This window comes from Vitis riparia, chromosome 3 (genome assembly GCF_004353265.1).
Source record: "Vitis riparia cultivar Riparia Gloire de Montpellier isolate 1030 chromosome 3, EGFV_Vit.rip_1.0, whole genome shotgun sequence".
Taxonomy (NCBI): Eukaryota; Viridiplantae; Streptophyta; class Magnoliopsida; order Vitales; family Vitaceae; genus Vitis; species Vitis riparia.
The window spans coordinates 1,413,952-1,438,888 of record NC_048433.1 but is presented as its reverse complement, the minus strand read 5'-3'; the positions used below and the strand labels follow the sequence as shown (position 1 = coordinate 1,438,888).

Sequence of the window (24,937 nt, the reverse complement as noted above, 5' to 3'; positions counted from 1 at the left end):
AGTTAAAATTTCTGTCCACCTCCCGCCCACAAAAACGACGTCGTTTACATGCACAAATATCCAAGATGATCGCCCTCTTATCCTCTCTACCGCCAACGCCCATACCGTTATGTTCAACAAAACGACGCGTTTAACTATTCCCAAGCTCACGATATCTCCTTAAACGACGCCGTTTGGCATCCCCATCTCCGCTCAAAAACTCTATCTTATACCATTGGCCTCTCTTGCCCAATCCCCAGACCAATCACTCTCCTCATTTCTTCGAAGCTCAGCAGACGCCGAGTTTTGATGGCGTTACCCGTCGTTGACACAGACTACCTTAAGGAGATCGACAAGGCTCGTCGTGATCTCCGAGCTCTCATCGCCTCCAAGAACTGCGCTCCGATCATGCTCCGCCTGGCGTAATTTTCTGTTTCTCCCTCACTTTCCCGTGAAAATAAGGCACTTGTGGTTTTTACTTATTTTTTATTTTTTGGATGTTGTTTCGGGAGGGAAACGTGGTTTTGGTTGGTGAATTGTGGTTGTTATTGTAGGTGGCATGATGCGGGGACGTACGATGTTCACACCAAGACTGGCGGCCCTAACGGCTCGATCAGGACTGAGGAGGAGTACTCTCATGGTTCGAATAATGGCTTGAAAATAGCTATTGATTTTTGCGGTGAGTTTTGTTTTTGGAATTTTGCGAGTGGTGTGTGTTAGTGTTCTGTTTGGCTGCTGAGAAAAATGTGGGAATATGGAAGAAATTCGGTGGTTTGATTTGATGGTTATGGTGAGAATTTTATTCGGTTTCTGGCCTATAATTTACTCTTAAGCTATCGCTAATAAGGAAAAAGGCAGGGTTTGATATCTAATCCGGAAGGAACTTGATACGGGCTTGATCAAAACACTTGCCTTATCCCACCGCTTTATGGTTTTCTAAATATATCCCTTGTCAAGGATATCAAGAAATTACCAAATTATATAGGCAGCTACCTAGCAGACGGAATTCATTGAATTTTGATTATTTGGCAGTTTGAATCATCTTATTTAACTCATATTAGATATTCTGCGGATTGATAAATTATGTGCTAATTACTTTCTCGTGAAATTTTTTTGAAGAGTCAGTAGAAGGTCCTATGGTTGCTGCCTGTGCTTCAGTCTGTTCTATTATTTATCAAATAATTGTTACTAGCTATTTCATGTTTGGATTCTAATCTTTGTTGAGATTTGGTTGTTTTGAATTTGTGAGCTTCTGAAGAATCCGATTTATGCCATTTTGTGTCTGTTTGGAGTCTTGCCCACATTTCTTTCTTATGAAGTGGATTGATGTTAGGTTTTGTGATTATTTTAAATGGGCATTTTCCTTTCTGATTTCAGAGGAAGTGAAGTCCAAATACCCAAAGATCACTTATGCAGACCTATACCAGGTGATTATAGTGTGGAATGAATTTATTTTCTTGTTTATTGAAATTCAATTGGTTCATTTTGGAACCAAATGGATTGATAGGCATTTTATTTGGCATGGCTATTAAAGAGTTGAGAGATCAAAATGGAATTTGAAAAAAGAATTTGTTGTACTGGTGGATTGCATTGTTCATGCAAACTGAGCCTTTTATATTTGCATCTCTCTCTATGTTTATGACTTCCAACCTGAATGTGTAAGAAATAGAAACTTTGTTTGGTAGACAGGGAACTGGATCTGAGAAATGATTCCAAAGTTCTTTTACAAGTGTGTGGTAGATAATTGACCTTTTTTTGGAATCGATGTTTAATCCTCCCAACAAGGAAGATGAATGATCTTATTTCCTTATTATCTGTGGTCAGCTGCTTTTTGGAATATTTTGTAGGCAACATCCTCCTGCTTTTTCATTGGTGCTCAGTGGGTTATATCCTCTTATTCATCTCATGCTTTAATGATTGCTACGAAGAGATGAGACCAGTGGAGAATCCTGGAACCATTTTCTGCTTAGGAATTTCCAAAGTACTAAATAGTTTGAATGTAGCATGGGTCTTGAAGTCAGAAATAAGAATAGATGATCATGCTACACATGGCAGGTGTCATAACATATGTATATTGTTCTATGGAATGAAACATCTTAAGAGTTTCTCATATATTTCTTTATACAGATTTAGTAATTTCTATGTAGATAAATAGAAATCATTCAAACAGTTTGTAAACAAACAAACAGCAAAAAAAGGAAAAAAGAAAAAAAAAAGAGGCCAACCAAAAAGAAGTTGATGGATAAAAATTTAGTAAAGGACAAGTGTTATAATTGAGAGAAAAAGGGAAGAAAAAGGGCAAGCTTATGAAGAGTGTCCAAACGAAGCATATTTGTGTGCATTGATTAATAGAACAGATTACCTTTGTCAATGTCATGCATGTTGTGTTCATGAACACTCTCAAATGCAAATCATGGATTGACATTATCTTCACTATCCTTCGATGTGGAGATTTACTGTCACAATGCCCATCTATCTTACATGAGTAATGGACACTAATCTAGTAGCACGCTCTATCCATGTTTCTTGTAAATATGAAGAGTGAACTTATTCATAATTAACCAATTGTCTTTTTTTTTTTTAGCTTGCAGGAGTTGTTGCAGTTGAGATCACAGGAGGCCCCACCATTGACTTTGTACCTGGTAGAAAGGTGTGTTAATGTGGTATCTTGATAACATAGCTTGTTATCACTTACCAAATAATCGCTCTTGTAACCGTTTATGTCTTTGTTACAGGATTCAATGATTTCTCCCAAGGAAGGGCGGCTTCCAGATGCCAAAAAAGGTTTTCTAATATCATTCCACAATGGCCTATAACTGTCGTTAATCAGAGCTTCTTTATGAACAAAAAGTTTTTGAGTGTATAGTTTGCTTTATATTATGTGTTATGCTTCATAAATGACTCGTGATTGGACCATAGGCATATAAAAGTTTTGATTCACATGGATGATCAGCTTTCTGTGACCACATTATGGCCTAACTTTACCATTCTATAGAGCTGTTTTTGGTTCTACATAATTGAGGAAAAAGTAAAGAATTGCGTTGAACAACCATTCCAATAGAAAATGGTTGGGTATAATAAATACCCTATTAATGAATTAGTGTCTGTTGCTCTTGGTTCTTTTTTCATTATAAGTCTGTATTAATAATATATGGAATCATATTATGTTCAAAATACATGTGGTGCTGGTCAAAGAAGTCGAGCAAAGTAGGAAGAAAGTGAGAAGTTACCATTGCTAACATTACATTTTGAATGGATAACAAGTAACATGTTTTAAGGGAATGATTCATGTTATTCCCAAAGACTTTGCATTTGTGGGATTGCATATTTCTCTTAAAGGTCTCTTCAATTCAGAACTTGAGTATAAATTTTCAATTATCACTCATATATCTGAACCATGGAAATACATTTAAGTCATTATGCTTCAATAAAAGTTTAGCAATATTATCCATGGGCAGTGCTGATCTAATGTTTGTAAAGCATGTCTCAGGAAGATGCTTATAAAATTTAGCATGCCTTCTGTGGACATTCGGTATTTCCTTGGTAAACTTGCAAACCTTTTTCAGCTAACATATCAGAAAGATGCCAGTAAATGTGCATGCCCTTGTTTGAACTTTCCACTATTTATTTTAGAGAACCTGCAAACATCCTTGAGTGGGTGAATCTCAGACAAGATAAGTAGCAGTAGTTCTCTTATGGGATTAAGTATTTTGTTAAGATGCGTGGTGGGCATGCATTTGCTTGCTGCTGGAAACTAGTTTTTGCTTTCTGAAGCTCTATATCCCACCTAAAGCTGGCAGTTGGTCAATGAGATAAGAAAACTTTTGACCCATGACTATGCTTGAAGGCACAGATCGCACACCCTCAAATGATGGGGCTGTATGTCCTTTGTATTTGGGGGGGGGGGGGGGGGGGGGGGGGGGAACATAAAAATGTAGGGCACAAAAGTTTTTGGTATGTATTATTATGATTTCTTTGCTTTAGGGTACTCACGCTCCCTTTGTCATATGGATTGTTGAAACTTTTTTTGTGTGAAGATATGAAGACTTGTCAAAGCATGGCATGAGAGGATCTTAAGGTGCATGATGTGAGGTTCAATTTTCAGGGATCCAGGGATTTGTGTTTCACTAAGTATTGGATAAAGAGATACATGGTGTCCATGAAAATGCTTATAAAAATGTAATGTAATGTTTAATTATGACAGGTTACATCTTTTATATTCACATGATAATACGATAGAACAAACTCTCTTTGCATGGGTTCGCATAAGCTTTCCTTTGTAAACTAACACCTTCAGAGAATCTTTGGATGTTAAAGATCTTGACTTGGATAGTAAGTTAGTGACCTGTTCCTTGTTTCCATTAAGTCCTGGTCATGTGCTCTTCATCTAAACCAGTTCAGTAATTAGTATGTGTAGAATTTGGTGGGTTTTTTTTTTTTTTAAGATGAATACTTTTGTGTAAGATTCAGCTGTGTACCATAGCAAGCATTGAGGTTTCTTGGATCCGTGATTTATCATGTCTGCTGGTGGAACTTTAAATTTTATACGAAATGTAATGATTGGGAGAGAAAGTGGAATCATAAGCACTTTAGCTTTTTCAACAGCTATTTCATGTCACTATCATGTAAACTTGCAAACCATCCAAATATAGCTTCCATTAATGTTCTGTTCTTTTTTAATGACTCCTTTCTCATCATCATGATGCCTTAGGAGAAGTGTACTTGTGCATGCATTGATGCAGTTTGACTAGGTTATATATGAATATGTTCAAATTCATATTCTCTTCCAAATGTTGATGTAGGGGTATCACATCTTAGGGACATTTTTTACCGGATGGGCCTGTCTGGCAAGGATATTGTGGCATTGTCAGGAGGGCACACATTGGTAGTTCTCCCTTCAGATTTACAATCATACGTCTTTTTCGGCAATATGTACACACATTTATATAGTTTGGTTGGTTTGATGCTACAGGGAAGGGCACATCCAGAGCGATCGGGTTTTGATGGCCCTTGGACTAAGAATCCTCTGAAGTTTGATAACTCATACTTTGTGTACGACATAAATGAGGGATTGACTTGATTGACTAATTTCTTTATGAACCTATATTATCTCATTTATATATTTAACAACATTATAAAAATCTGTTAAGTTCTAACCATCCATTAAATGATATCATTATTATTATCTAAACAGGGAGTTACTGCAAGGGGAATCAGAGGGGCTGTTGAAACTACCAACAGACAAGGCTTTATTGGATGATCCTGAGTTCCGTGGTTATGTTGAGCTGTATGCAAAGGTAATATTGGCTTGTTTCAATTTGTCCAATTATGTTCTTAACCATTTTGTATTTTATGATGCCCTTCAGAACTAACATATAGACAGATGGCAGCAACCTTTATCATGAGTTTTTTCTTTTTTATACTTCTCAAAAGCAGAAAGCACCACCACCTGATTACTATAACATATTTAGTGTTGGTTTGGAGTTTAAACTTCACCAAATTGTTCTGCATAGCATCATAGCATTTAGTATTGCCTTTGCAGTTACAACTGAATTTGGCCCAACTGTGCCCTAGTAGGGATAGCAAAGCCAGCCATGATCCAAACCTCAATTCAGTAAAGCAAGTAGATTTTGAGTTGATCAATTCATCAAACATGCCATTTTCCGAGCTGAATTTAACCTGATTGCAAACAGTCTGGTTTTGGTCAGGATAGCTTGATTTAGCATTTATATTTCATTGTTCTAAGGATATTTTCAAAATTAATTTGGGCCTATAGGTTTGCTTTGGATTGGGCCCCTAATAATTGATTGGTTCCAGCATCACTTTTTCTACCTGAATTTAATCCTATCCCACTATGGCCCAAACGTGACTTATTGCTGGCTATTATGCAGCAATGCACACCTTTAGATGAATATCATAGTTTTAAAAGGGCACAAGGCATACCTAAGGTGCAAAAGTCTCCTATAACTTAAGCGCAAGGCACAAGACAAGGGGCGCACTTGAGTGAAGTGAAATGCTATTTAGGATACACATCTGATCAATAAAAAATTTAAGATTCGAAACATTTAAAAGAAGCATTCAATAAAAAAGTATCGAATTTATATAAATTTCAGTATATAATTAGAAATTTTAAGAATAATAAGAAAGAGTAAAGTTGATAAGGTGCGCTTTTTCAATAAGATGCATATCTTGGCAAGCAAGGCGCTATAATTAGGGAGTAGTGGTGCCTTGAGCTTAGGTGCGCTTAAAGTTCGCCTTTTAAAACTATGGTGAATATGAATGTCAAAACCTTTTTAAGGCGCTATAACCATTGAATGGCTGTTTTTCTGTTTGCTATGATTTTTGGACTAGAGCCATTTGTAGGATACTCTCAATCAGTTAAGATTGATGCATTTCTGGATCAATTCAACATAGTCCGGTTGGCTTTTGTCCTCAGATAGGCTGTTCTCACCATTTTATTCTATTTGCCCTCCTTGGACATTCATAGTAGCTATAATTATTTGCTTAGTTCATTCCCAACTCTTCGCTTCTCGCAGGATGAGGATGCATTCTTTAGGGACTATGCAGTATCTCATAAGAAACTCTCAGAGCTGGGGTTTACTCCTTCAAGTTCCTCTGGCTCCAAGGTCATTGCCAAAGACAGCACCGTATTGGCACAGAGCGCTGTAGGAGTTGTAGTTGCTGCTGCAGTGGTGATCCTGAGTTACTTCTACGAGGTTCGCAAAAGAATGAAGTAAACAAGACCCGCCCTGTGTATGATCTCCTTATTTAAGGTCACTCTTATCATGTACCGCGCAATAGAGTTCTAGTTTTTCCATCAATAATAACAGCAATAATATATCCTACAGGTCTGCCTAAAGCTTGCTGGTTAAGGCAAAATTAGAAGGATTTTCCCCATTTTGGGGCAAATAATAGAATGAATGAGTTCTTCAATTACCCTCTCATTCCCCTTTAAAATAAGTAGGGTCATCTCATACCTTTTCATAATCCAGATCCACATACATGTGGGTCTTGTGTGCAAATCACATTTCGGGTGATGCTTATTCATATAAAAGTATGCAGAGGTCGTGCTTGTTTTTGAGATGTTGTATTGTCTGTATTTAAGTTAGGTCTTATTTTCAGATTAAAAAAAAACAATTCTAATTTAATTTTTGTGAACGATTCTTTTACATTTTCCCATTGAAAGGGGTTTGTACCAGAGTTCAGGTTTCTTACCAGCAACTTAGTTGAAGCTACCTTAAAAACAAGGTGGCAGAGAGAAAGATTAGGTTAGAAGTAGGTGCCTCAATCTCCATCGATAATGTAATGAGAAGACTAAAAAATGAATGAGAAAGGAAATATTAGAGAAGAAGCTTTATCCTCCATGTGGGTCATTTTCGAAACAGGCCCCTCATGGTGCTGAGGTTCAGGAGAGTCCCACATGGGGGAGGACAGCCAAAGAGGTAGGTAGGTAAAAGGTTTTAAGGACAACCCCACGAGTCTTGTTCTATACCTAAGCACATGACATCCACGTGCTGCTGTGCTGGCTCTCACCATACAATTGAAGATTATTGCCAATCCTAACCCACACCTCCCAAATTTCTTAACCACTCACATAATTATCATATCATTCTCATTGTTCTCTCTCTCTCTCTCTCTCCTCTCCTTTTTTTATTTTTTCTGTTCAGGTTTCTCCATGTGTTTGTGTGTGGTTATATGTAGGGAGGGGAAGGCTGGTGAGGATAGGGACAGCTTGGCCATCCTAGGGAACAATGAGATTTGGCATTTGATTAAGCCTCAAGAGAGGCACAGACAATTGAGACTTAAAATGATTTTCCCCCTTTTAAATTGTGTCTTTAGTGGTAGAAGAAGTATCTTAAAAATACTTATTGTTGAAGAAAAGTATAAGATTCTCATGTTTGAAAGGAGAATACCCATATTTTCAAAATTTTATCCAAAATCATTTAACACACAAGAGAGGATGTGGAGTAATAAATAGGGTAAGTTACATTTTTTCTTGGTTTTGAAATGTTGGATGGAAAAAGAAATGGATAAGCTTAGGTGGTTCTCTTGGGAAAAGATAAAGAGGACTAGTTGGAATAAGAAAATAAATGGAGCAATAGTTCAACATCAAAAGTGAGGCAGAAATGGACTAAAGGTGGAGGGATAGTCAGTGGTGAAAAGGTAGGTAAAATACACACAAATTTACACAAGTGGGCAGACTTTGCTCTCCCTCTCCCTCTCTCTCTCTCTCTCTCTCTCTCTCTCTCTCTCTCTCTCTCTCTCTCTCTCTCTCTCAAATCATCAAAACCAATTGATAGCAAGAGTTGAGGATGATGGGCACAAGTTGCTTTCAAAGGGAGTGTGCGAGGAGAAAAGCCATGTGTGGTGGTGGTGGGTAACAAATAATTTGCAAATTGGAGGGGAGATAACAACAAAAAGGTGAATCAAACCCTCCATATCCCCTAACCCTACCCTTATTGCCTAAACTTGCACCACAAGGTTGGAGGAGAAAAAAGAAAAGTGGAAGGTGAACCAAAGCCCACATACAACCACAACCACACTCATTTCCCTTTTGCCCCCTATTCTACCTTTTTTCTTTCATCATCCTCCTTGAACCCAACCTCCAACTCTTCTAGAAACCCTCTCTCTCTCTCTCTCATATGCTTGATAGAGCAACAATAGAATAAAGATCCACAACTACCATCTCTACACTTATGCACAAGAATAGCCAAAACCACTTGGACATTTTCTTTCCCAATCCCCCACTACAACTAACTTACTAAAACAACAACTTTTTTTTATGATCCCATCAACACTAAGAACACTCAATCCTGCTTGAAATGAACTCAAACCCTAGCTATGTCACATAAAAATAAAAAGCCCTAATGGTGTTAGTTCCAACAACATACTATAATATAAGGACTAAGGTGTACATGTATTTGGGTATATGTCATCTCTTGAATTAGGAGGAGGTTTGAGGGTTAAATAAAATTATTAATATATAATATAAGGAGAAAAGAAATTAATTAAAAAGAAAATGGAAAGGGCAGTGATCACACCTTGTCTTGCTATACTTTAGTACTTTTGCTTTACACCTACCTGAAGGTTACCCTATAGTTAATGACTTTCTTTTTAACTTTATTATATGATGATGATGCCAATATCATCAAGAGAAAGGCCACCAGCCACTCTCCCTCAAACCTGTCTCACCAACTCACATCTAGAAGCAATTAGTCTCTCTCTCTCTCTCTCTCTCTCTCTCTCTCTTCCCTCTTTCTTTCTCTTTTTCTCTCTCAATTTGAGAGTCAAAAGCCTATAAAACCCCATCACAAGTCCTCATAAAGGCCGGCCTTGATGCTTTTTTCAGCAACAATACCAAAAACAAAAGGCCTCCGTCTCCCTACCCACCACCCCCACCATCACCACCACCACCATCACTACTGCTAAAACTGTACACAATTCTATAGCTTTTATAGCTGCCAGTTTTCCTTCTGCTTGTGATTCAGCTCAATGGGGAGGTCTCCTTGCTGTGAGAAAGCTCATACAAACAAAGGGGCATGGACCAAGGAGGAAGATGATCGCCTCATCGCTTATATCCGGGCACACGGCGAGGGCTGCTGGAGGTCTCTCCCCAAGGCCGCAGGCCTTCTCCGATGTGGGAAAAGTTGCCGCCTCCGATGGATAAACTACCTGAGGCCTGACCTCAAGCGGGGAAACTTCACCGAGGAAGAAGATGAACTCATCATCAAACTGCATAGTCTCCTTGGCAACAAGTAAGCCTAATTCACATCACTCCACAATCGAATTCTGAATTCTAAGTATATGGGGTCTAATCCATCTTTTTGGATCTTGTTTGCAGATGGTCTCTTATAGCTGGGAGATTACCAGGAAGAACAGATAATGAAATAAAGAATTACTGGAACACCCACATACGGAGAAAGCTTCTGAACCGAGGCATCGATCCGTCTACTCATCGCCCCATCAACGAGCCCTCACCGGACGTTACAACCATATCTTTCGCAGCCGCAGTTAAGGAAGAGGAGAAGATCAATATCAGCAGTACTGGTGGATTTGGGTGCAAAACTGAGAAAAACCCAGTTACGGAAAAGTGTCCAGACCTCAACCTTGAGCTTAGAATCAGCCCACCATACCAACCCCAAGCTGAGACGCCATTGAAGACTGGTGGGAGGAGTAGCAGCACTACTCTTTGCTTTGCATGCAGTTTGGGAATACCAAATAGTGAGGAGTGCAGTTGCAGTATTGGTACTAGTAGTGGAAGCAGCAGCTCTGGGTATGACTTCTTAGGGTTGACATCTGGGGTTTTGGATTACAGAGGTTTGGAGATGAAATAAGAAAGAGGAAAATGGAAGTGGGGTTTGGATTATGTAGCAGAAACAGAATTGAGAGAAATGAGAAAGAAAGAGATTGATATTAGGCTCAAAATCTCTCTACTTTTCTCCTCTTCCCTTATTTGTATAATTTTTAGTTCATAGTGTTATATATATATATATAGTACCAGTACAGAGAAGATGATCATCACCAGCTTGTTCTTTGTGCAGAATTGTTTCAATGTTTTCCATTTCCAATTTGGAATCTCTCTCATTATTCATCCCCAAATCCAGAGACTCTCTATTTTTTTTCATTTTTTCTCTCAGTACTTTCCTGGAAAAAAGTTGGGGTTTGTCATACCCCCACCAAATTTTCATGCCAGTCCAGTTGTGGTTGTTGTTGCCACCTGCACACACACAGAGAGAGTGAGAAATAGAGAGAGAGAGAGAGTCATTGTTCTTCTATACTTTCAAAATCAAATAATGGGTTCCTCCCTATTTTCTTCTCCAACAAAATAATGGATTTGGTATCTTTGCATGAACACAAGTCACAAGTCTTCCCTTTTTGGCTTCTCTCCCATTTTTTTTCTTCCAAAACCCACATTTTCCCACCAAATAATTTTCTCTCCACATACATCTTTATCTTAAAAACCATGTCTTTTTTCATGAATCTTTTGTTATATATCTTGATTCATGTGATATAAAAAATTTCAAAAATATTTATTGGGTTTTCTTTTCTAGTTCTCCTTTTTGGAAAAGGTTGATTTTTCACTTGGAAGGACAATGGATAAGCTGTGAGAGGAGGAGAATAGAGGGAGAGGGAGAGGGAGAGGGAGAGGTGGGCAACCTATCTCTTCCAAAATCTATTAAAAAGCTACAAACACTATATATATAATTTAGAGGCGTGAAGAAACTAACCACAGGCCATGGTATCATTTTTTTCTACCAACCATAAATTTTTTTGTTCCAAAGCTTTCATGACCCTGTCCCCTTATGGCATTTTTGTGAGAAAACTACTTCAACTTGAGTTAATTCTTGCCTTACTGGGATCTCTCATGTTTGTTAAGGGGGCTTAAAATTCAAGACAAAAATAGCAGAATTTCAAGTGCATTTTTTCTAGAGAAACTCATCATGACTAGAATTTAGTTTACACCAAGTATAAAATCTATCTTCTTATACATTCCGTATCTTGGAAGGCTTAGTAGCATCCAATAAGCTTAGATTTGACCCATTTAGAGGTCAAGGGGTTAGACCCACCATCTTGGTACCAAACCACCAACATCAATTAATGGGTTATGTCACTTGGCTCGGATCATAAGGACCATTTTAGTTGTGCTTGACCTTTCATAAATTTTGTTTTGGCTTAACTATGTACTTACCCGTTATTCATAAATTATTATCATAATTACGTCGATGTCTTAGTGATACCAACCTTATTTTAAATATAATTTGGCAACGGATCATCGGAGTTGACACAAAAGTGAAAGAAGATCGGGGCTCGAAGAAAATAAAATAAAACAAAATAAAAGAATGAGAAGATGGAAGGGATGAATAGCCAACCCCTCCAACCCTAAAAAGCAGAGGGTTAGAGACATATTTGGATGAGAGCATAAACAAAAGGACACATGAGTGGTAAGCTCCTTTGAAACAAGATCCAAAAAACAATGACCCTTCTCAAATGGAAAAAGGGGGTCACTTTTCAACATTTCACCCTTCCTTTTTCTTTTTCAAAGGTGTTAGGTAGACACATTAGAAGCTTCCATGAGATATTTTTTTTTAATTTTTCTCCCTCCTCCCCTTTTTGCATCTCTCTCTCTCTCTCTCTCTCTCTCTCTCTCTCTCTCTCCATAAAGAAAAATTGTGTAACAAGGCTATGCTTATTATTATAAAATTGCTTCCCTCCCCATCAATAGGTTAATTATTGTTCTACCTTAGTAGTTAATAGTTCAACTCCCACCAACATCACATGCATGACCCTTGTGGTGGGTCCTTTCACTACTCCCCTTTCTTGCCTCTATGGCCCTCACTCTTTCAATTATTTGTGAAAAGTCATCCACCCTTTTCTTTAATTTGATCGAGTCCCACATTCAAAGAATCAAAACTCCTCCTCCTCCTACTTATGTCATGACATGAAAATTTGAAATTTCATCCCCAATGCAAGAAAATGTGGTCTTTTATGTTGCTTTCAAGGTTTATGAAGGCAACTAATAGCTCCAAATAATATAAAATATGCGTAGAAGAATGTCAACAAGGGTACAAGTTGGTCCATTTCATATTTTTGAATTTATAAGAAGATCATGTGGTATTTATTTTTTTATCATTTAAGCATGTGGAAAAAAAAAATATTTAAGCATGTGGGTTATCTTTAATTTACATGTTAAATTATCTCATAAAATTTAAAATTAAATTATTTAAAAATAAAAATTAACCAAAATTAGAAATGCTTACTACAATGATACAAAAGGTGATAAAATAGTCTTTTTTTTTTTTTTTTTTTTGAAATTAAGTTAGGAGGGGCAGGAGGGTCATTTTGCAAGGAGGGAGGAAAATGGAGTGGAAAATGGGGGAGGGACTGAAATGCAAAAAGGAGGAAAAGGAAGGGCATGGGAATGAAAAAAGAAGATTGTGTGTATCCCACACGTTACCAACTCCTCTCTTTTTGGGTGGTAGTTGGCAGCCGCCCAACGTAGCCTCATGTGCGCAGTTGCGGCGGTGGGTCCCACCAATCACCGCCACCCACACCACATGGATCCCACTCCCCACTTCCACCATTATCGTTCTCCATCAATCAATTCCCCCCTCTCCCCTCCCCTTCCTCCCTTTTTTATTTTATTTTTATTTTATTTTAAATAATAATTTCTTAAAATTTGTTTTTATCATTCTTTGTTTGATTCACGTAACGACCACATTTGATACATGATAAGAACCGTGGCATTTATTTATTGAAAAATAATAATTTTTTCAAAAAAAAAAAAATTTAATTTTGTAAAAGAAATGATCATTAGATTAAAAAATTTTCATACCATTTTTTTTCCAATTATTATTGCTAATTCTCTAATATATATTTGTTGTATTTGACTTTTTTTTTTTTTTTGTCACCAAAGACTACTTAATAGTGATAATACTATTACCAATTATTAGGTTTCATAATTTTTCCAAAATTTTGTGAAAATAATTATGAGTTTTGTGGAAAAGTAGGTGAAAAAAAAAATCTTTAGCTTAGTGCTTTTAATCCAAACAACTTTTTTTTTTTTTTCAATTTTTTCATTTTGAAAATCATTGTTATTAGATTTAAGAGGGTTTTTTTTTTTTTTTTTTCAAAATGTAAATGGGTTTGTTTGAAAATTAATTTTTAAACTTAAAATTATTATAAAAATATGATTTTTTTTAAAAAATATATTATAAATGCTTTTCATTATTTTTACTTATTTTTAAAAATAATTATATAAATACGATATATAAAAATAATTTTTAAAAACATTTGAAATTATAGAAAATAAGTTGAGAAGATCCTATTTCCTCATATTAAAAAAGAAAACTATTTTTAAAAGTTTCTTTTAAAGATTATTTAAAAAAAATTAATTTAAAAAATTATTTTCAAATAGCCATTAATATTCCACAAAAATAAAAAAAAATTATGAACTTTGTAATAATAATAACCATAAATAATCAATTGCTTTAGGAGCCATTCATGGATGATGAACCATATAATATTCCTTCATATACTTTAATTTTTAGAGTAAGGTTGAGGTGGTGAAATTATCTTAATTTTTATAAAATAAAAAATTGACAAAGTAAACTAATTGTATTTGAAAAAATAATAGATTGGTGGGATTAGACTCAAACTTTTTGAAAAATCAATATGGGCTATGAAGAGATAGGTGAAGTTCTTGAGTGAGATCAGCAATTTGGACACTCTTTTTCCATACTCTATCCTTTTATTTATTTATTTATTTATTTTTATTAGTCAAGTCAACCATATGCCTTCTTGGCAGCCATAAATTTATTAAAAACTTTAGCACACCAATTTTCTACTCTTCCTTCTACACACTTTCCTTCTCATCAACTCATTGTTGTCATTACCAAACTGCTTTGAAAAGCATAAATGTTTTTCTTTAAACGCTTTCACATGGAATATTAATATAATTTTTTTTAATAATAATATTATCTCTTGGAAAATTATATTTTTAATTTTGATTTTGATCAATAGTTTATAAAAGAAGTTTTTTCTTGAATCGTGTTAAGATATTTGTTAAAATGATATCAAACTTAAAGTAAGTTTAAGATCGATATTTTGATGTTTTTGTGATATTTGAGTCTGATATCAATTATTGAACCGAGGCTTTTTAGTACTATGGATAATATGGAAATAATGAATGAGTGATAATAGTTTCTTTTTGAGTGTAAACTTAAAACTTAAGCACTGAGTCACAAACTTAAAACTTAAGTGTTAAGTCACAAAACCCAAATCATGTATGTGATATGTTAAAATTTTGTGAAAAATGGAAACTCTTTAGAGTTATAAAAGCACCGACAAGTGTGGGTTGAATGCCAAATCTCTTAAACTCTAAACACATGCATGTTTAAAGGTGTACTTTTAGGGCACGCCCTACACAATGGTCCCTTTGTTGGTTGGGTCCTGAAGGGAAACTACCTACCAAGTACTATGTATCTAGCTGAAAGTAGTTAGTGCCTCTTAACCATTTGGGAGTGGTGGATCACTTGTGGGATCGGGGACCTTTTGTGCTTTGGCTCTTTTGGGCTAAATGATGAATAATAAGACAAGTGAGATGAATGGGTCGGTAAATTAATTTTGATACCAATAAGTAAATTTTCATTTACAATTATTTGAATACGATCGAATCGATTCAATTGACGGATTTAAAGGCAAAAAAGTTTAACCATTTAACCAAAATTGCATGTTGATAACATATCTTTGATTCTGTTAGTGATCGATTTTTTATAATTTACGTTTGATTAGATTATCGATATATCCATCTAAACTTTAAGAACGATATCTGAATTAGGGAAGTTTATAAAATCAGTGTAAATTTTTTATTTAAAGACGTATTTAGTTCTTTATTATTAAATTTAAATTAGATTATAGGTTAATATAGTATGAGAGTTAAGGTGATTATAAAATTGATAAGGTATTATTAAAAATTTTATTGCTAAATTTTTATTGGAGGGTAATTTTGAAATTTCACTATTCCCAAGGGTTTCCGTTGTCCATAAAAAAAGAGCATGAATGGACATGTTTTGTTTTATTTATTTTTTTCCCTATTAAAAAACAAACATAACTGAAAGGGAAGGTCGTCAAGAGGGGAGGGGTGCGCAGGGACGCGACCGGTGCAAGATAGCAAAAGTACGGCTGGTAGGGAAAGTTAACGAGTTTGGTGAGATATGATGATAAGGTGAGCGAGGGGGGTGTGATGGATAAGAACGGGCGAAAAGCGAAGTGTGAGGGCAGGATTGAGTGTGGCTGAGGTGTACAGTAGCGTTTGGTGGTGGTCTACTCCTTAGACGGTGATGGATCCAAAGTCGTCACGGTTTTGGTCAACCAACTGTCGCTTTCCCGCCAAACCTTTTAGCTTGAAGCTTTTAATAACCGGGGCCTCCTGTCGCTAACTTGCGCCCATGCTATTATTCTCTTTATCATTATGTGGATCATGGATCTGATCTATCTACCATATTATCCTCCAAAATTAAAAATTATTATTATTATTATTTAAATATATTTATATATTTATAAAAATAAATAGAAGATTCAACCAGGATATTGGAATTAGTTTAAAATGGAAATTTAGGAATGGCTTATGTCATTGGGGTACCATGTGTTACTCAAATGTTTGAAATATACACATATAAAAAAAAATATTTTATACTCCTTTGATTTGGTGTTTGAAAAATAATTTTTATCACATTTAAAAAAAATAATAAAATAAAATATTATTATAAATTGTATTAAAGTTTATCAGAACTTATAGATGCGTTTAAAATCGTGAGGGTCTGTTACCCTCAGAGTTAAAGTGTTTAAAATCGTGAGAACTCGTTACCCTCAGAGTAAGACTGAGTGGGAGTTGTTAAAAAAAAATTATATTTTAAAGACTTTCGAAACTTTTTTATTACATGAAATATTTTTTAATTAAAATCATGTTTTCATTTTCAAATGGTTCTTATCACAAAAATAAAATATTAAATCAATATATTTTTAGAATTGAGAAAGGTGAGATGTCACATGGGGTACAAATTCCTTACATTAGAAAAAAAAAACCATAAAGGATTAGGGGTTGATAACAACAACTACCATTCAAACATAATCTTCTTAATCTCTTATAAAATCAAGATACAATAATTTACCATATTATTTTTTTTAATTTTTTAAAAAATTATATAAATATATTATGATTATTAAACATGGGGATGGGAAATCTTGATGGGTGATGTGAGATACCCTTTTAATTATTGAAAAAAAGAAAAATAATTGTAGTTTTGGACACGTGACTGCATATCAAGGAAAGCTAGGAAAAGCCAACCAATGGAATTCCATAGCCTCCTTCTAGTGTCCTCATTTGGATAATTTATGCTAAAAACTATTTATAAAATAATACTTACCACCACCTACCTCTTAACAAATATTTATATTTAATTATTTCTTTTATATGTATATATTTAATTCATGTCTTGTGCAGGCCATGTGAGTTTAAAATTTTCACCCTTACTTTCACCATTGACTTTAAATATTTGATGGATTTAGATATTCATAATATTATAAATATTGAGAGAATATATTATTATGTTTTTGTGAAAAAAGAAATTTTATGAAAAAATTAAATGAAAATATTAATAATTAAAATGGATTAAAATACACTAATAATCTCTTAAAAGAGTCCAAATGTAGAATTACTATTTTATAAATTGACCCTTTTGAGGAGAAAAGCTAAAAAGGTCATTATAGCACTCACATCACAAGTGGAATTTTCCAAATATAGTTGTTTAGGCAGTATGAGGCATAAACTGACATCGAAGTTTAACTAAATTTCTACTTAAATATATCTATATATATATATATATATATATATATATTTTTTTTTTTTTTTTTTGTCACTTGTTTTATTTCCAAGACGCCGAACTTATTGAACTATTTCAGGGTTTCTTTGAATTTTTCATGGGTTCCTCAGTCTGGCATGAGTCATGGTACATTGGACTTGGGCTCACCCAAGGGTTGTTTTGTGCCCTAAAATCATAGGAGAAACAATGAATCTCGTACAATGGTGGGTTTGAACTTTGAACTCTTGACTTGTATTTTGCCTTGTGTGCGCGTGTGTGTGTGTTTTTTTGATGGAATTCAACGAACAAGCCAATGGAGTTTCCCTAAACCCTAATTGGGTCCAAGGGCATCCCTCCAAATTCATAGGGATCTGCCCTACAGGGGCACCCACCATTTCTAGGGCATCCCAATCATGTGACCTAGGTTTTTCTTGCTTTTAGTTTGGGCTATAGTTTTGAAGACTTTAAATCGTCAACTCTTCGTTAGGCAGCATCAGGGTCTCCACTGATTTCTGATGTCCATGTTTTTGAATGAAGTCAATGATGCCCATGTTTTTTTTTAGGTGGAAACAAGCATCCACTTTTACGGGGTGAAAGCAACACAATTCAGCCAAGTTCATGAGCTCTAGGGCACATAATGTGAACATCTTTAATAACATATACCTAAAAATTAAATTGAATTTTCAGGTCAATCTCCCCACCTTCATCAAATTTGCCCCTACTTTTTAGGCCTACATTTACTTCTTTTAAAAAAATAAGGCATGGTTGAACTCCACAGCAGATGGGGACCAATTTGGTAGAATCTAGTCTTAGATTTTAGATAAAGATGAAAAAGGGGTAGAAGATACTTTTCTAGACCCTATGAAAGAGCTAGAATTCTAACCTTATGGGGACATGCACGTAGGATGTAGGGATGGGGTTTGATTTTGAAATGGAACAAATTGTTGGCCAATTCAGCTGTACCCAAAAAATCCTAACATTACCAAAAGTGAAGGTGTAATGGGAATTAAAACCAACCATGCTCTTCTATTTGATTCTCCACATTTTGTGTGTGACCTCTATGCTGATGATGGGTGCTTTTATCCAACATGCACATGGGTGAGGGCCCAAAGTTAGGTGAGAGATCTTTTGCCTAAAAAGCGAAAGCACAGGGTTTCAATTTGTTTTATTATTTGTGTGTGTGTTTTGTGTGGGATCTGATGACTGCAGGGTTGGGCAATAATTTGCTGCAATTTGTGGAGCCATAGGGGACAGGTAATATTTCATGGTTTGAATTCTAATCCATCTGTAATGATGGGTGAGTGTACAACAGCTTTTATTTTTTTCCTACCTTTGGAGTTTTGTGTTTTATCTTCTAATAATTGGATGCAGAATAATCTTTTCAAATCTATATTTTAATGAGGGGAAGTGGGGAATAGAGATGTTAGGAATAAGAGTTTACCTACTATGGTTGGAGCCCTAAAAGACCATACCAAAATTTAGGGTGGGGGGGCCATGTACAAGTGTAACTTTTATTCCACGTGTTTTCTTGCCCCCAAAAAAGTGTCAAAAATAAAAAGATAGGAGTCTTATTAAAACCAAGAAATATAGGTGTGGCAATCATCAACAATTGAATCAAAGACCTCCTAAGGATGAGAGAGAGACATAGGGCTAAAGAGGAAGCTGAAACAAGGATCTTTTGTGAATAGTTTGAAGGCTAATTATGCAGGGCTAGGTCGTGAGCAAGAAGGGGTGCCCAAAATTAACTTCAGGCCTTAAACCGTCTCAAACCCGCCCCAACCCGCACACTATGGGCCTGCAGGAAAAAACCGATTGATCCAATCCAATGCATAGCCCTAATTATGGATGAGGGGAGCTGCTCTACCATGGATTTTCTGAAACCCTAATTTTGATGGCTCTCTGCTGAGAATTTTCGATTCAATCCAACAGTTTGTGATACAGTGATGCGTAATAGATAAAGCATACAAAGTGCTAAGTACGAATATCAATCCAAAATGTTCAGAAATACCCGGGATGATCAATCACCATTGGGACAAGTCGTTTTCTGGCTAAACTCAGATGCTGCTTGATGAAGTAGGAGGATGTCTGAACAACAATGGTAAGAGCATGGTGGAGTATGATTGATGCCTGGACTAGGTTTCTTTGGGAGGGCCCTTCTTAGCAGCCTCAGCTGCTGCTTTCTCTGCTTCGATCTCAGCAACAATGGCATCGATCTCAGCTTCTTCAAGTTGTCGCAATCCATGCTCTTTCGTCATCACGGCAATCTCTATGTTTTTTCCCCCACTCTCAACAACCTATTTGAAGCAAAACACGACTCAAAAGCTAAAGTCAGATCAAAAGAAGCAACCTTGAGGGATAAGTCATAGAATCAAACAGGCTATTCTCGGACATGATTGTGGGTGATTTTGACACAAATATAGAGCAGCATACTAAGAGAGTACCACATCTAAGTCTTTCATGCATTTTTCAGCAACTAAATGGTCAAAATTGTCAAATGATAGATAGCTGAACTTCTTACAGGGACATGGTATAACTGCATCTTAGGCAGTCGGTCTTAAGCCACTAGGTCAGAGTTCCCAAACTTAAAGAGTAGCATTCTTCTGTAGATGCCAGATTCTATGACAAATATCTCAATAAGAAAATGGTGTGTGACGAATTTCCATGAGACTGATTGAAAGTTAGGTCTTTTCCATTAGACATCATTGCATTCTGTTTCATTTCTCAGCAATTGACCATAAAGAACTTCTCAACTAGTCAACTAATCTAGCAAATGCACATCAAGTTCAATATAGGGTGATAATTACATCTTATTATACTCTGCAGCTGGCAACACTATCCATCATGTAACCAGTTTCTTGTTTGCTAGGCAGCATAGCATTTAGGAGGGAAGGAGGGTTCCAATCTTGAGTGGGGAATTTGGACTTTGTCAGTGTAACATGTCCAACCAGACAATATTGTCAGGTGTTAAGTGCTAAGTTATTCAATTTAAGGAATAAATGGTCTTCTCATGCTGCAAGCAGTACATGCCGCCACAAGAATAAACTAAGCAATGATAGGACACAACCTGGGCCGTTATTAACCTAATATTTAAAAATGCATGAGCACTCAAAAACCACACAAGATCATCATCAACACAATATTGAATATCATAAGAATCAAATTCATGGAAAATACACTTAGTGTCTAAATGTACTAAAGCAACAAGAAAAGCATGCTTAAACACAACAATTTTGGATTTATGTATTTTGTCCGTTGTAATTATATCATACTAAATAGATGATTCCTAAAAATCAAAACTCAAACTTCTATGTAACTGATGCTTCAGGTAAAGCAGTGAGAAACAATGTCATTGTCAGTAAGGTAAGTAAATATTGTTATGAAATGCAGTAAGAAATTTCTTCCATCAATTAAATTGGTAAATAAAATGCAGTAATTTCCTGTTGTATTACTATTACCTAATACAAGCATCAAATTCTCTGGTAGTTGTTATGAAAAGTCAAATTAGAGACTAACATAACATAAAGGACAAGTAAAATATGTCAAATCAATTACTTTGATAAGGACATTATATGCAGCCACTTTTAAATATTCAATATTAACCACTTAAATTTCAAAACATTAAAGCATGAAGAAGTTTTTATTTTTATTTTTTGATATGTGAATTTTAAATTTCAAAACATTAAAGCATAAACAGATTTTTATTTTTTGACACGTAACTTTTGCCCTTATTGGGACTTGAACTTGGAACCTCCCATAAACCCTTCCCAACCTTTTATCACTTAAGCCAAGCCTCAAGGGCCACAAAAAGAAATTTTCATCGATTAAGGTTTAAATTAAACCAAGTTTATATAGGATGTACATACCCCTGTTAAATGCAAGCGACTAGTTTATATTCATATGACAAGGAATAACTTACTTCAAGCAAAGCCCGAATTGCTAATTTCACAGTTTCTTGTCCAGAAGTTTCTTTATAATTTTTTTCCAAGAACTCCCGCATTGAATTTGAGTTTCTCCCGGTTGCATTGGCTTTCCATGCTGAAAATGTTCCCGATGGGTCTGTCTGATAAAGTGATGGAACACCTGTGTAGGGGTCAAAGCCAATGATCAAAGTTGAAAGGCCAAATGGTCTTACACCGCCGCTCTGGGTGTACTTCTGCTGAAGACCAGCAATGTACCGAGTAATATATTCAACAGTGACAGGATCCTCGACTGTAAGCCTATGGCTCTGACATTCAATACGTGCTCTATTTATCAACACACGTGCATCTGCTTTTAGCCCAGCACAGGCCAATGCAATGTGATCATCCAGGTTAACAATCTTCCGGACCGTTCTGAGAACAGTAAGCAAGATGGTAAGCAAGAAATGCTAAGGATAATGTCAAGGATAATATCATAGATACAATATGTTCTTCTTTTTCTTTTTCTTTTCTGTCTTTCCCTATCCATGGTTTCCATGTTGGATAACCTCTACTACTCTGACTCTTATTCTTTAAGATTATTTTAAAGTCACACATAAACTCAGACAAAATCTTTCCCTATCTATGGTTTCCATGTTGGATAACCTCTAATATTCTGACTCTTATTCTTTAAGATTATTTTAGATTCATACATAAACTCAGACAAAATAACCCCACATATTTAATAGAGTAAATTCACCCCTTGTGTCTGGATTTTCGAAAGTTCCCATGAAACACAAATCCATGTTCACAAAACACGAAAATAGCCACAGCCCTTGAGACCTGACTTAAGTGTTAAAAGGGTTGGGGAGGATCCAAGTTCAAGTCCCAATGGGGACAAAAATTTACCTATAAAAACAAAAGATGGAAGTCTGGATTCTGGAAGGTTCCCTGAAACACAAGTCCACGTTCACAAAAAATGAAAATAGCCACAGCCCTTGAGGCCTGGCTCAAGTGTTAAGGGTTGGCGGGGGATCTAAGTTCAAGTCCCAATGGGGACAAAAATTTACATACAAGGAAAAAAAAGAAAAAAAAAGATGGAAGTAGACATATATATACACTATCAAGTCCACATAATACATCAAAATTTAATGTTAAATGAAGGCTAGAAGAGTTTTTGAGAACTCTAAGGTGTAAAAACACTTGGGTCCAAGTTTTGATATAAAAGCTATTATATCTAGTTCATGTATGAGGTGAACATTTCTAACATTATGAGCCTTGAGGTGTGAGGTGTCTGATGAACGGATATTTGACACTTTAAGGAACAAGCATTGGGTGATTTAACCCTATTTTGCATTATATTGAACCTCACCCTCCAGTTGGTTGCTGAGGAAACCGAGCAGAGAAAAAGAAGAGATTTAAAAATCCATCATTTTATGTTTTTATGGAATCCAAAGACAACAATATCCCACCATGCCAGGTAGTTGAATTCTTTTAAGTGTTTATTTGGTCCTAAAAATGTTTATTTTTGAAAAAAAAAATTGAATACAACAAATTTGCATACAATTCACGTAACTTAATAAAGGATCCAAAAAATGAACCTGATTATTGTTTTCACCATCGGTTCTGATTAAAAGTACTCCTATTTCTTTACCATACAGGGCCTAAGTGTGTCGATTGTTTGCATTTGGCATAAAGTCATTCACATCAGAATCACATCTACTGTCAAAAAGGCCCAGAAATTTCCTAAAATTATCACATTTTAACAAAGTTTTTCGAAACAGTTTCCAGAAAGCATAATTGTTGTTTCCATCACCAAAGCAATATGTAGAGTAATAGAAATGTACAGATAACTAGCAAAGAAATGTCGATGATCACGCAAAGTTCACAATAGAGACTATTTTTCAAAATTGTTTTTTCATCACCAAAACAACGAAAGCGAGAGAACAATAATAATTTGCCACAGAAACCATCAGATAGGTTCAAAGGCTGACTCAGAATTCACGATCTTAAACCACAATCACTGAAAATGCGTAATCTTAGAGAGGAAGAGAGGTACCGAGAGTCCTGGAGCTTAGCGGTGGACTTCTTTTCGACGCCGAGGACGATGGTGTCGGTGCCGCGGACGCCGACGGCGGCGTTGCCCTTACGGACGGCTTCCAGGGCGTACTCCACCTGGAATAGGTGGCCGTCCGGTGAAAACACGGTGATCGCACGGTCGTATCGAGCCATTTTCCTTCTCCTTGCTCCTCTTCTTCCTTTCCTTCAATTTTGCTCTGCGATCTGTTTCTCTTCCCTTGGGCAACAAGGCAAATTTAAACGACGTCGTTTGGACGATCAGTCTTGTCGCTTTATAACGACGGCGTTTAAGCCTTCACAAATCACAACTAAAAAAAAAAAATGTTTTCAAAAAACAATTTTCAAATCCAATTGGTTTGCTTTTGGGCCAAGCCTCTTGTTGGGCCTCAATGCTGGCAATTGGCATTTGAAGAAATTACAAAATATTTTTCTCGTATTTGAAAATTAACTTGATCCAATTACTTACTAATGTGACTATACGAATTTAATAGTGAATATTTGATTTCGATTAGGTCAAATAACTAAAAAAAAAATTAAAGAAATAGTATGTCTATAATATTAGGGTAAGAATTGAAAAAATTGATCAAGGTCTTTCGGTTTTAAAACTTACGAAAATTAATTTAATTGATTCGGTTTTCAATTTTCTTATCTCATAATCGATAAAAACCCCCACTAAATCGACATTATATGACTTATATCTTCTTCTTTATACAAATGGTATGGGGAACCCAGTAATATTTTCTAGGATATATGCTCGTTCCAATTCAATATCCCATCCTCACATTGTCTCCAGTCTCCATGCCCAACTCAAATACCATCCGAATCGGCCAAGATCAGGATGCTCTTAACCTCCTTCAACCCCAAGAACTGATAGCTTTGAGAGTGGCCTGCAGGAAGAGGCCTGCATGGTGTGTGGACACAGGAGCCATATATATATGGGCTAGCTGCACTTCATTTTGGCACGTTTCCAAACAAGTCTCCCCAAGTCTTCCACCATAGCTACAGTTTTTCAACACGCGTTTTTGTTTCGCCACCTTCCTGAAAAAGAAGCTACCTCCTCCCCTCCAGCAGGGCGGCAGGGATGCGTGTCTGCAGTTACCACTACCCAAAACTTCCACTCACAAACACTAATTCCTAATGAAGGAGTCGACTCAACAGAAAAGAAAGAGTAGGGAGTTCAGTAATGTCGCTTTCATACCTTCATATATCGGGCATTTTTTAGGTTCGTGGTAGGGCCGGTGGTGCACTGCCGGGTGGTGGTCAGCCCTCATTGCATTGTCTGATAAGTGATGGTGAAAGGGGATCCAATCCTGTGATCACGCCTATTCTATATGTTGGTTTTCTTTTTCCCCCAGCCAATGATTCTTGCCAAGAATCATCTCCAAAATCCCACTGCATTAACAATCTTGTTGATAACATCTAGCTCGCCAAGTGTTCATCAATCATATTGCTATAGGTAGGGGAGCCATATATGTGTACTGGTTTGCTTATGTGTCATACACCACTTGATGATAATCACCATTTTCATAGACCTCCTCCAGTGTTTGTGCTCATTATTGGAGCTTCTGGGTAACTCCTAATCTTCAGCATGACTTTTCTATAGTGAAAGTTGGGCACTTTTTC

General features: G+C 36.1%; 3 protein-coding genes across 3 annotated transcripts; 2 read left to right on the top strand and 1 right to left on the bottom strand.

Annotated features, from left to right (window-relative positions):
* Window positions 1-217: 217 nt before the first annotated feature.
* On the top strand, window positions 218-7,062 carry LOC117911064 (L-ascorbate peroxidase 3). Its single transcript, XM_034825230.1, has 9 exons — window positions 218-401; window positions 534-658; window positions 1,357-1,406; window positions 2,564-2,629; window positions 2,715-2,763; window positions 4,782-4,864; window positions 4,952-5,031; window positions 5,174-5,276; window positions 6,516-7,062. Exons 1-9 carry the CDS (start codon window positions 289-291, stop codon window positions 6,714-6,716), a joined length of 870 nt encoding a protein of 289 aa, XP_034681121.1. The 5' UTR covers window positions 218-288; the 3' UTR covers window positions 6,717-7,062.
* Window positions 7,063-9,054: 1,992 nt separating this feature from the next.
* On the top strand, window positions 9,055-10,603 carry LOC117911065 (myb-related protein 308-like). The gene is made up of 2 exons (XM_034825231.1): window positions 9,055-9,734; window positions 9,821-10,603. The coding sequence occupies exons 1-2, from the start codon at window positions 9,472-9,474 to the stop codon at window positions 10,311-10,313; spliced, it is 756 nt and encodes a 251-aa protein (XP_034681122.1). The 5' UTR covers window positions 9,055-9,471; the 3' UTR covers window positions 10,314-10,603.
* An 8,778-nt stretch (window positions 10,604-19,381) lies between these two features.
* LOC117911735 (proteasome subunit alpha type-7) lies at window positions 19,382-23,550 on the bottom strand. The gene is made up of 3 exons (XM_034826145.1): window positions 23,295-23,550; window positions 21,256-21,670; window positions 19,382-19,633 (listed from the first exon to the last, which is right to left on the bottom strand). Exons 1-3 carry the CDS (start codon window positions 23,465-23,467, stop codon window positions 19,472-19,474), a joined length of 750 nt encoding a protein of 249 aa, XP_034682036.1. The 5' UTR covers window positions 23,468-23,550; the 3' UTR covers window positions 19,382-19,471.
* Window positions 23,551-24,937: the final 1,387 nt, after the last annotated feature.

Excerpts from the sequence above, each read along its gene's own strand:
- LOC117911064 (XM_034825230.1), top strand. The coding sequence starts at position 289 with ATGGCGTTACCCGTCGTTGACACAGACTACCTTAAGGAGATCGACAAG. Across the intron at positions 402-533 it reads CCGATCATGCTCCGCCTGGC|GTGGCATGATGCGGGGACGT; the intron begins GTAATTTTCTGT and ends TTGTTATTGTAG. Across the intron at positions 4,865-4,951 it reads TGTCAGGAGGGCACACATTG|GGAAGGGCACATCCAGAGCG; the intron begins GTAGTTCTCCCT and ends TTGATGCTACAG.
- LOC117911065 (XM_034825231.1), top strand. The coding sequence starts at position 9,472 with ATGGGGAGGTCTCCTTGCTGTGAGAAAGCTCATACAAACAAAGGGGCA. Across the intron at positions 9,735-9,820 it reads CATAGTCTCCTTGGCAACAA|ATGGTCTCTTATAGCTGGGA; the intron begins GTAAGCCTAATT and ends TCTTGTTTGCAG.
- LOC117911735 (XM_034826145.1), bottom strand. The coding sequence starts at position 23,467 with ATGGCTCGATACGACCGTGCGATCACCGTGTTTTCACCGGACGGCCAC. Across the intron at positions 21,671-23,294 it reads GCTAAGCTCCAGGACTCTCG|AACGGTCCGGAAGATTGTTA; the intron begins GTACCTCTCTTC and ends TACTGTTCTCAG. Across the intron at positions 19,634-21,255 it reads CAATTCGGGCTTTGCTTGAA|GTTGTTGAGAGTGGGGGAAA; the intron begins GTAAGTTATTCC and ends TGCTTCAAATAG.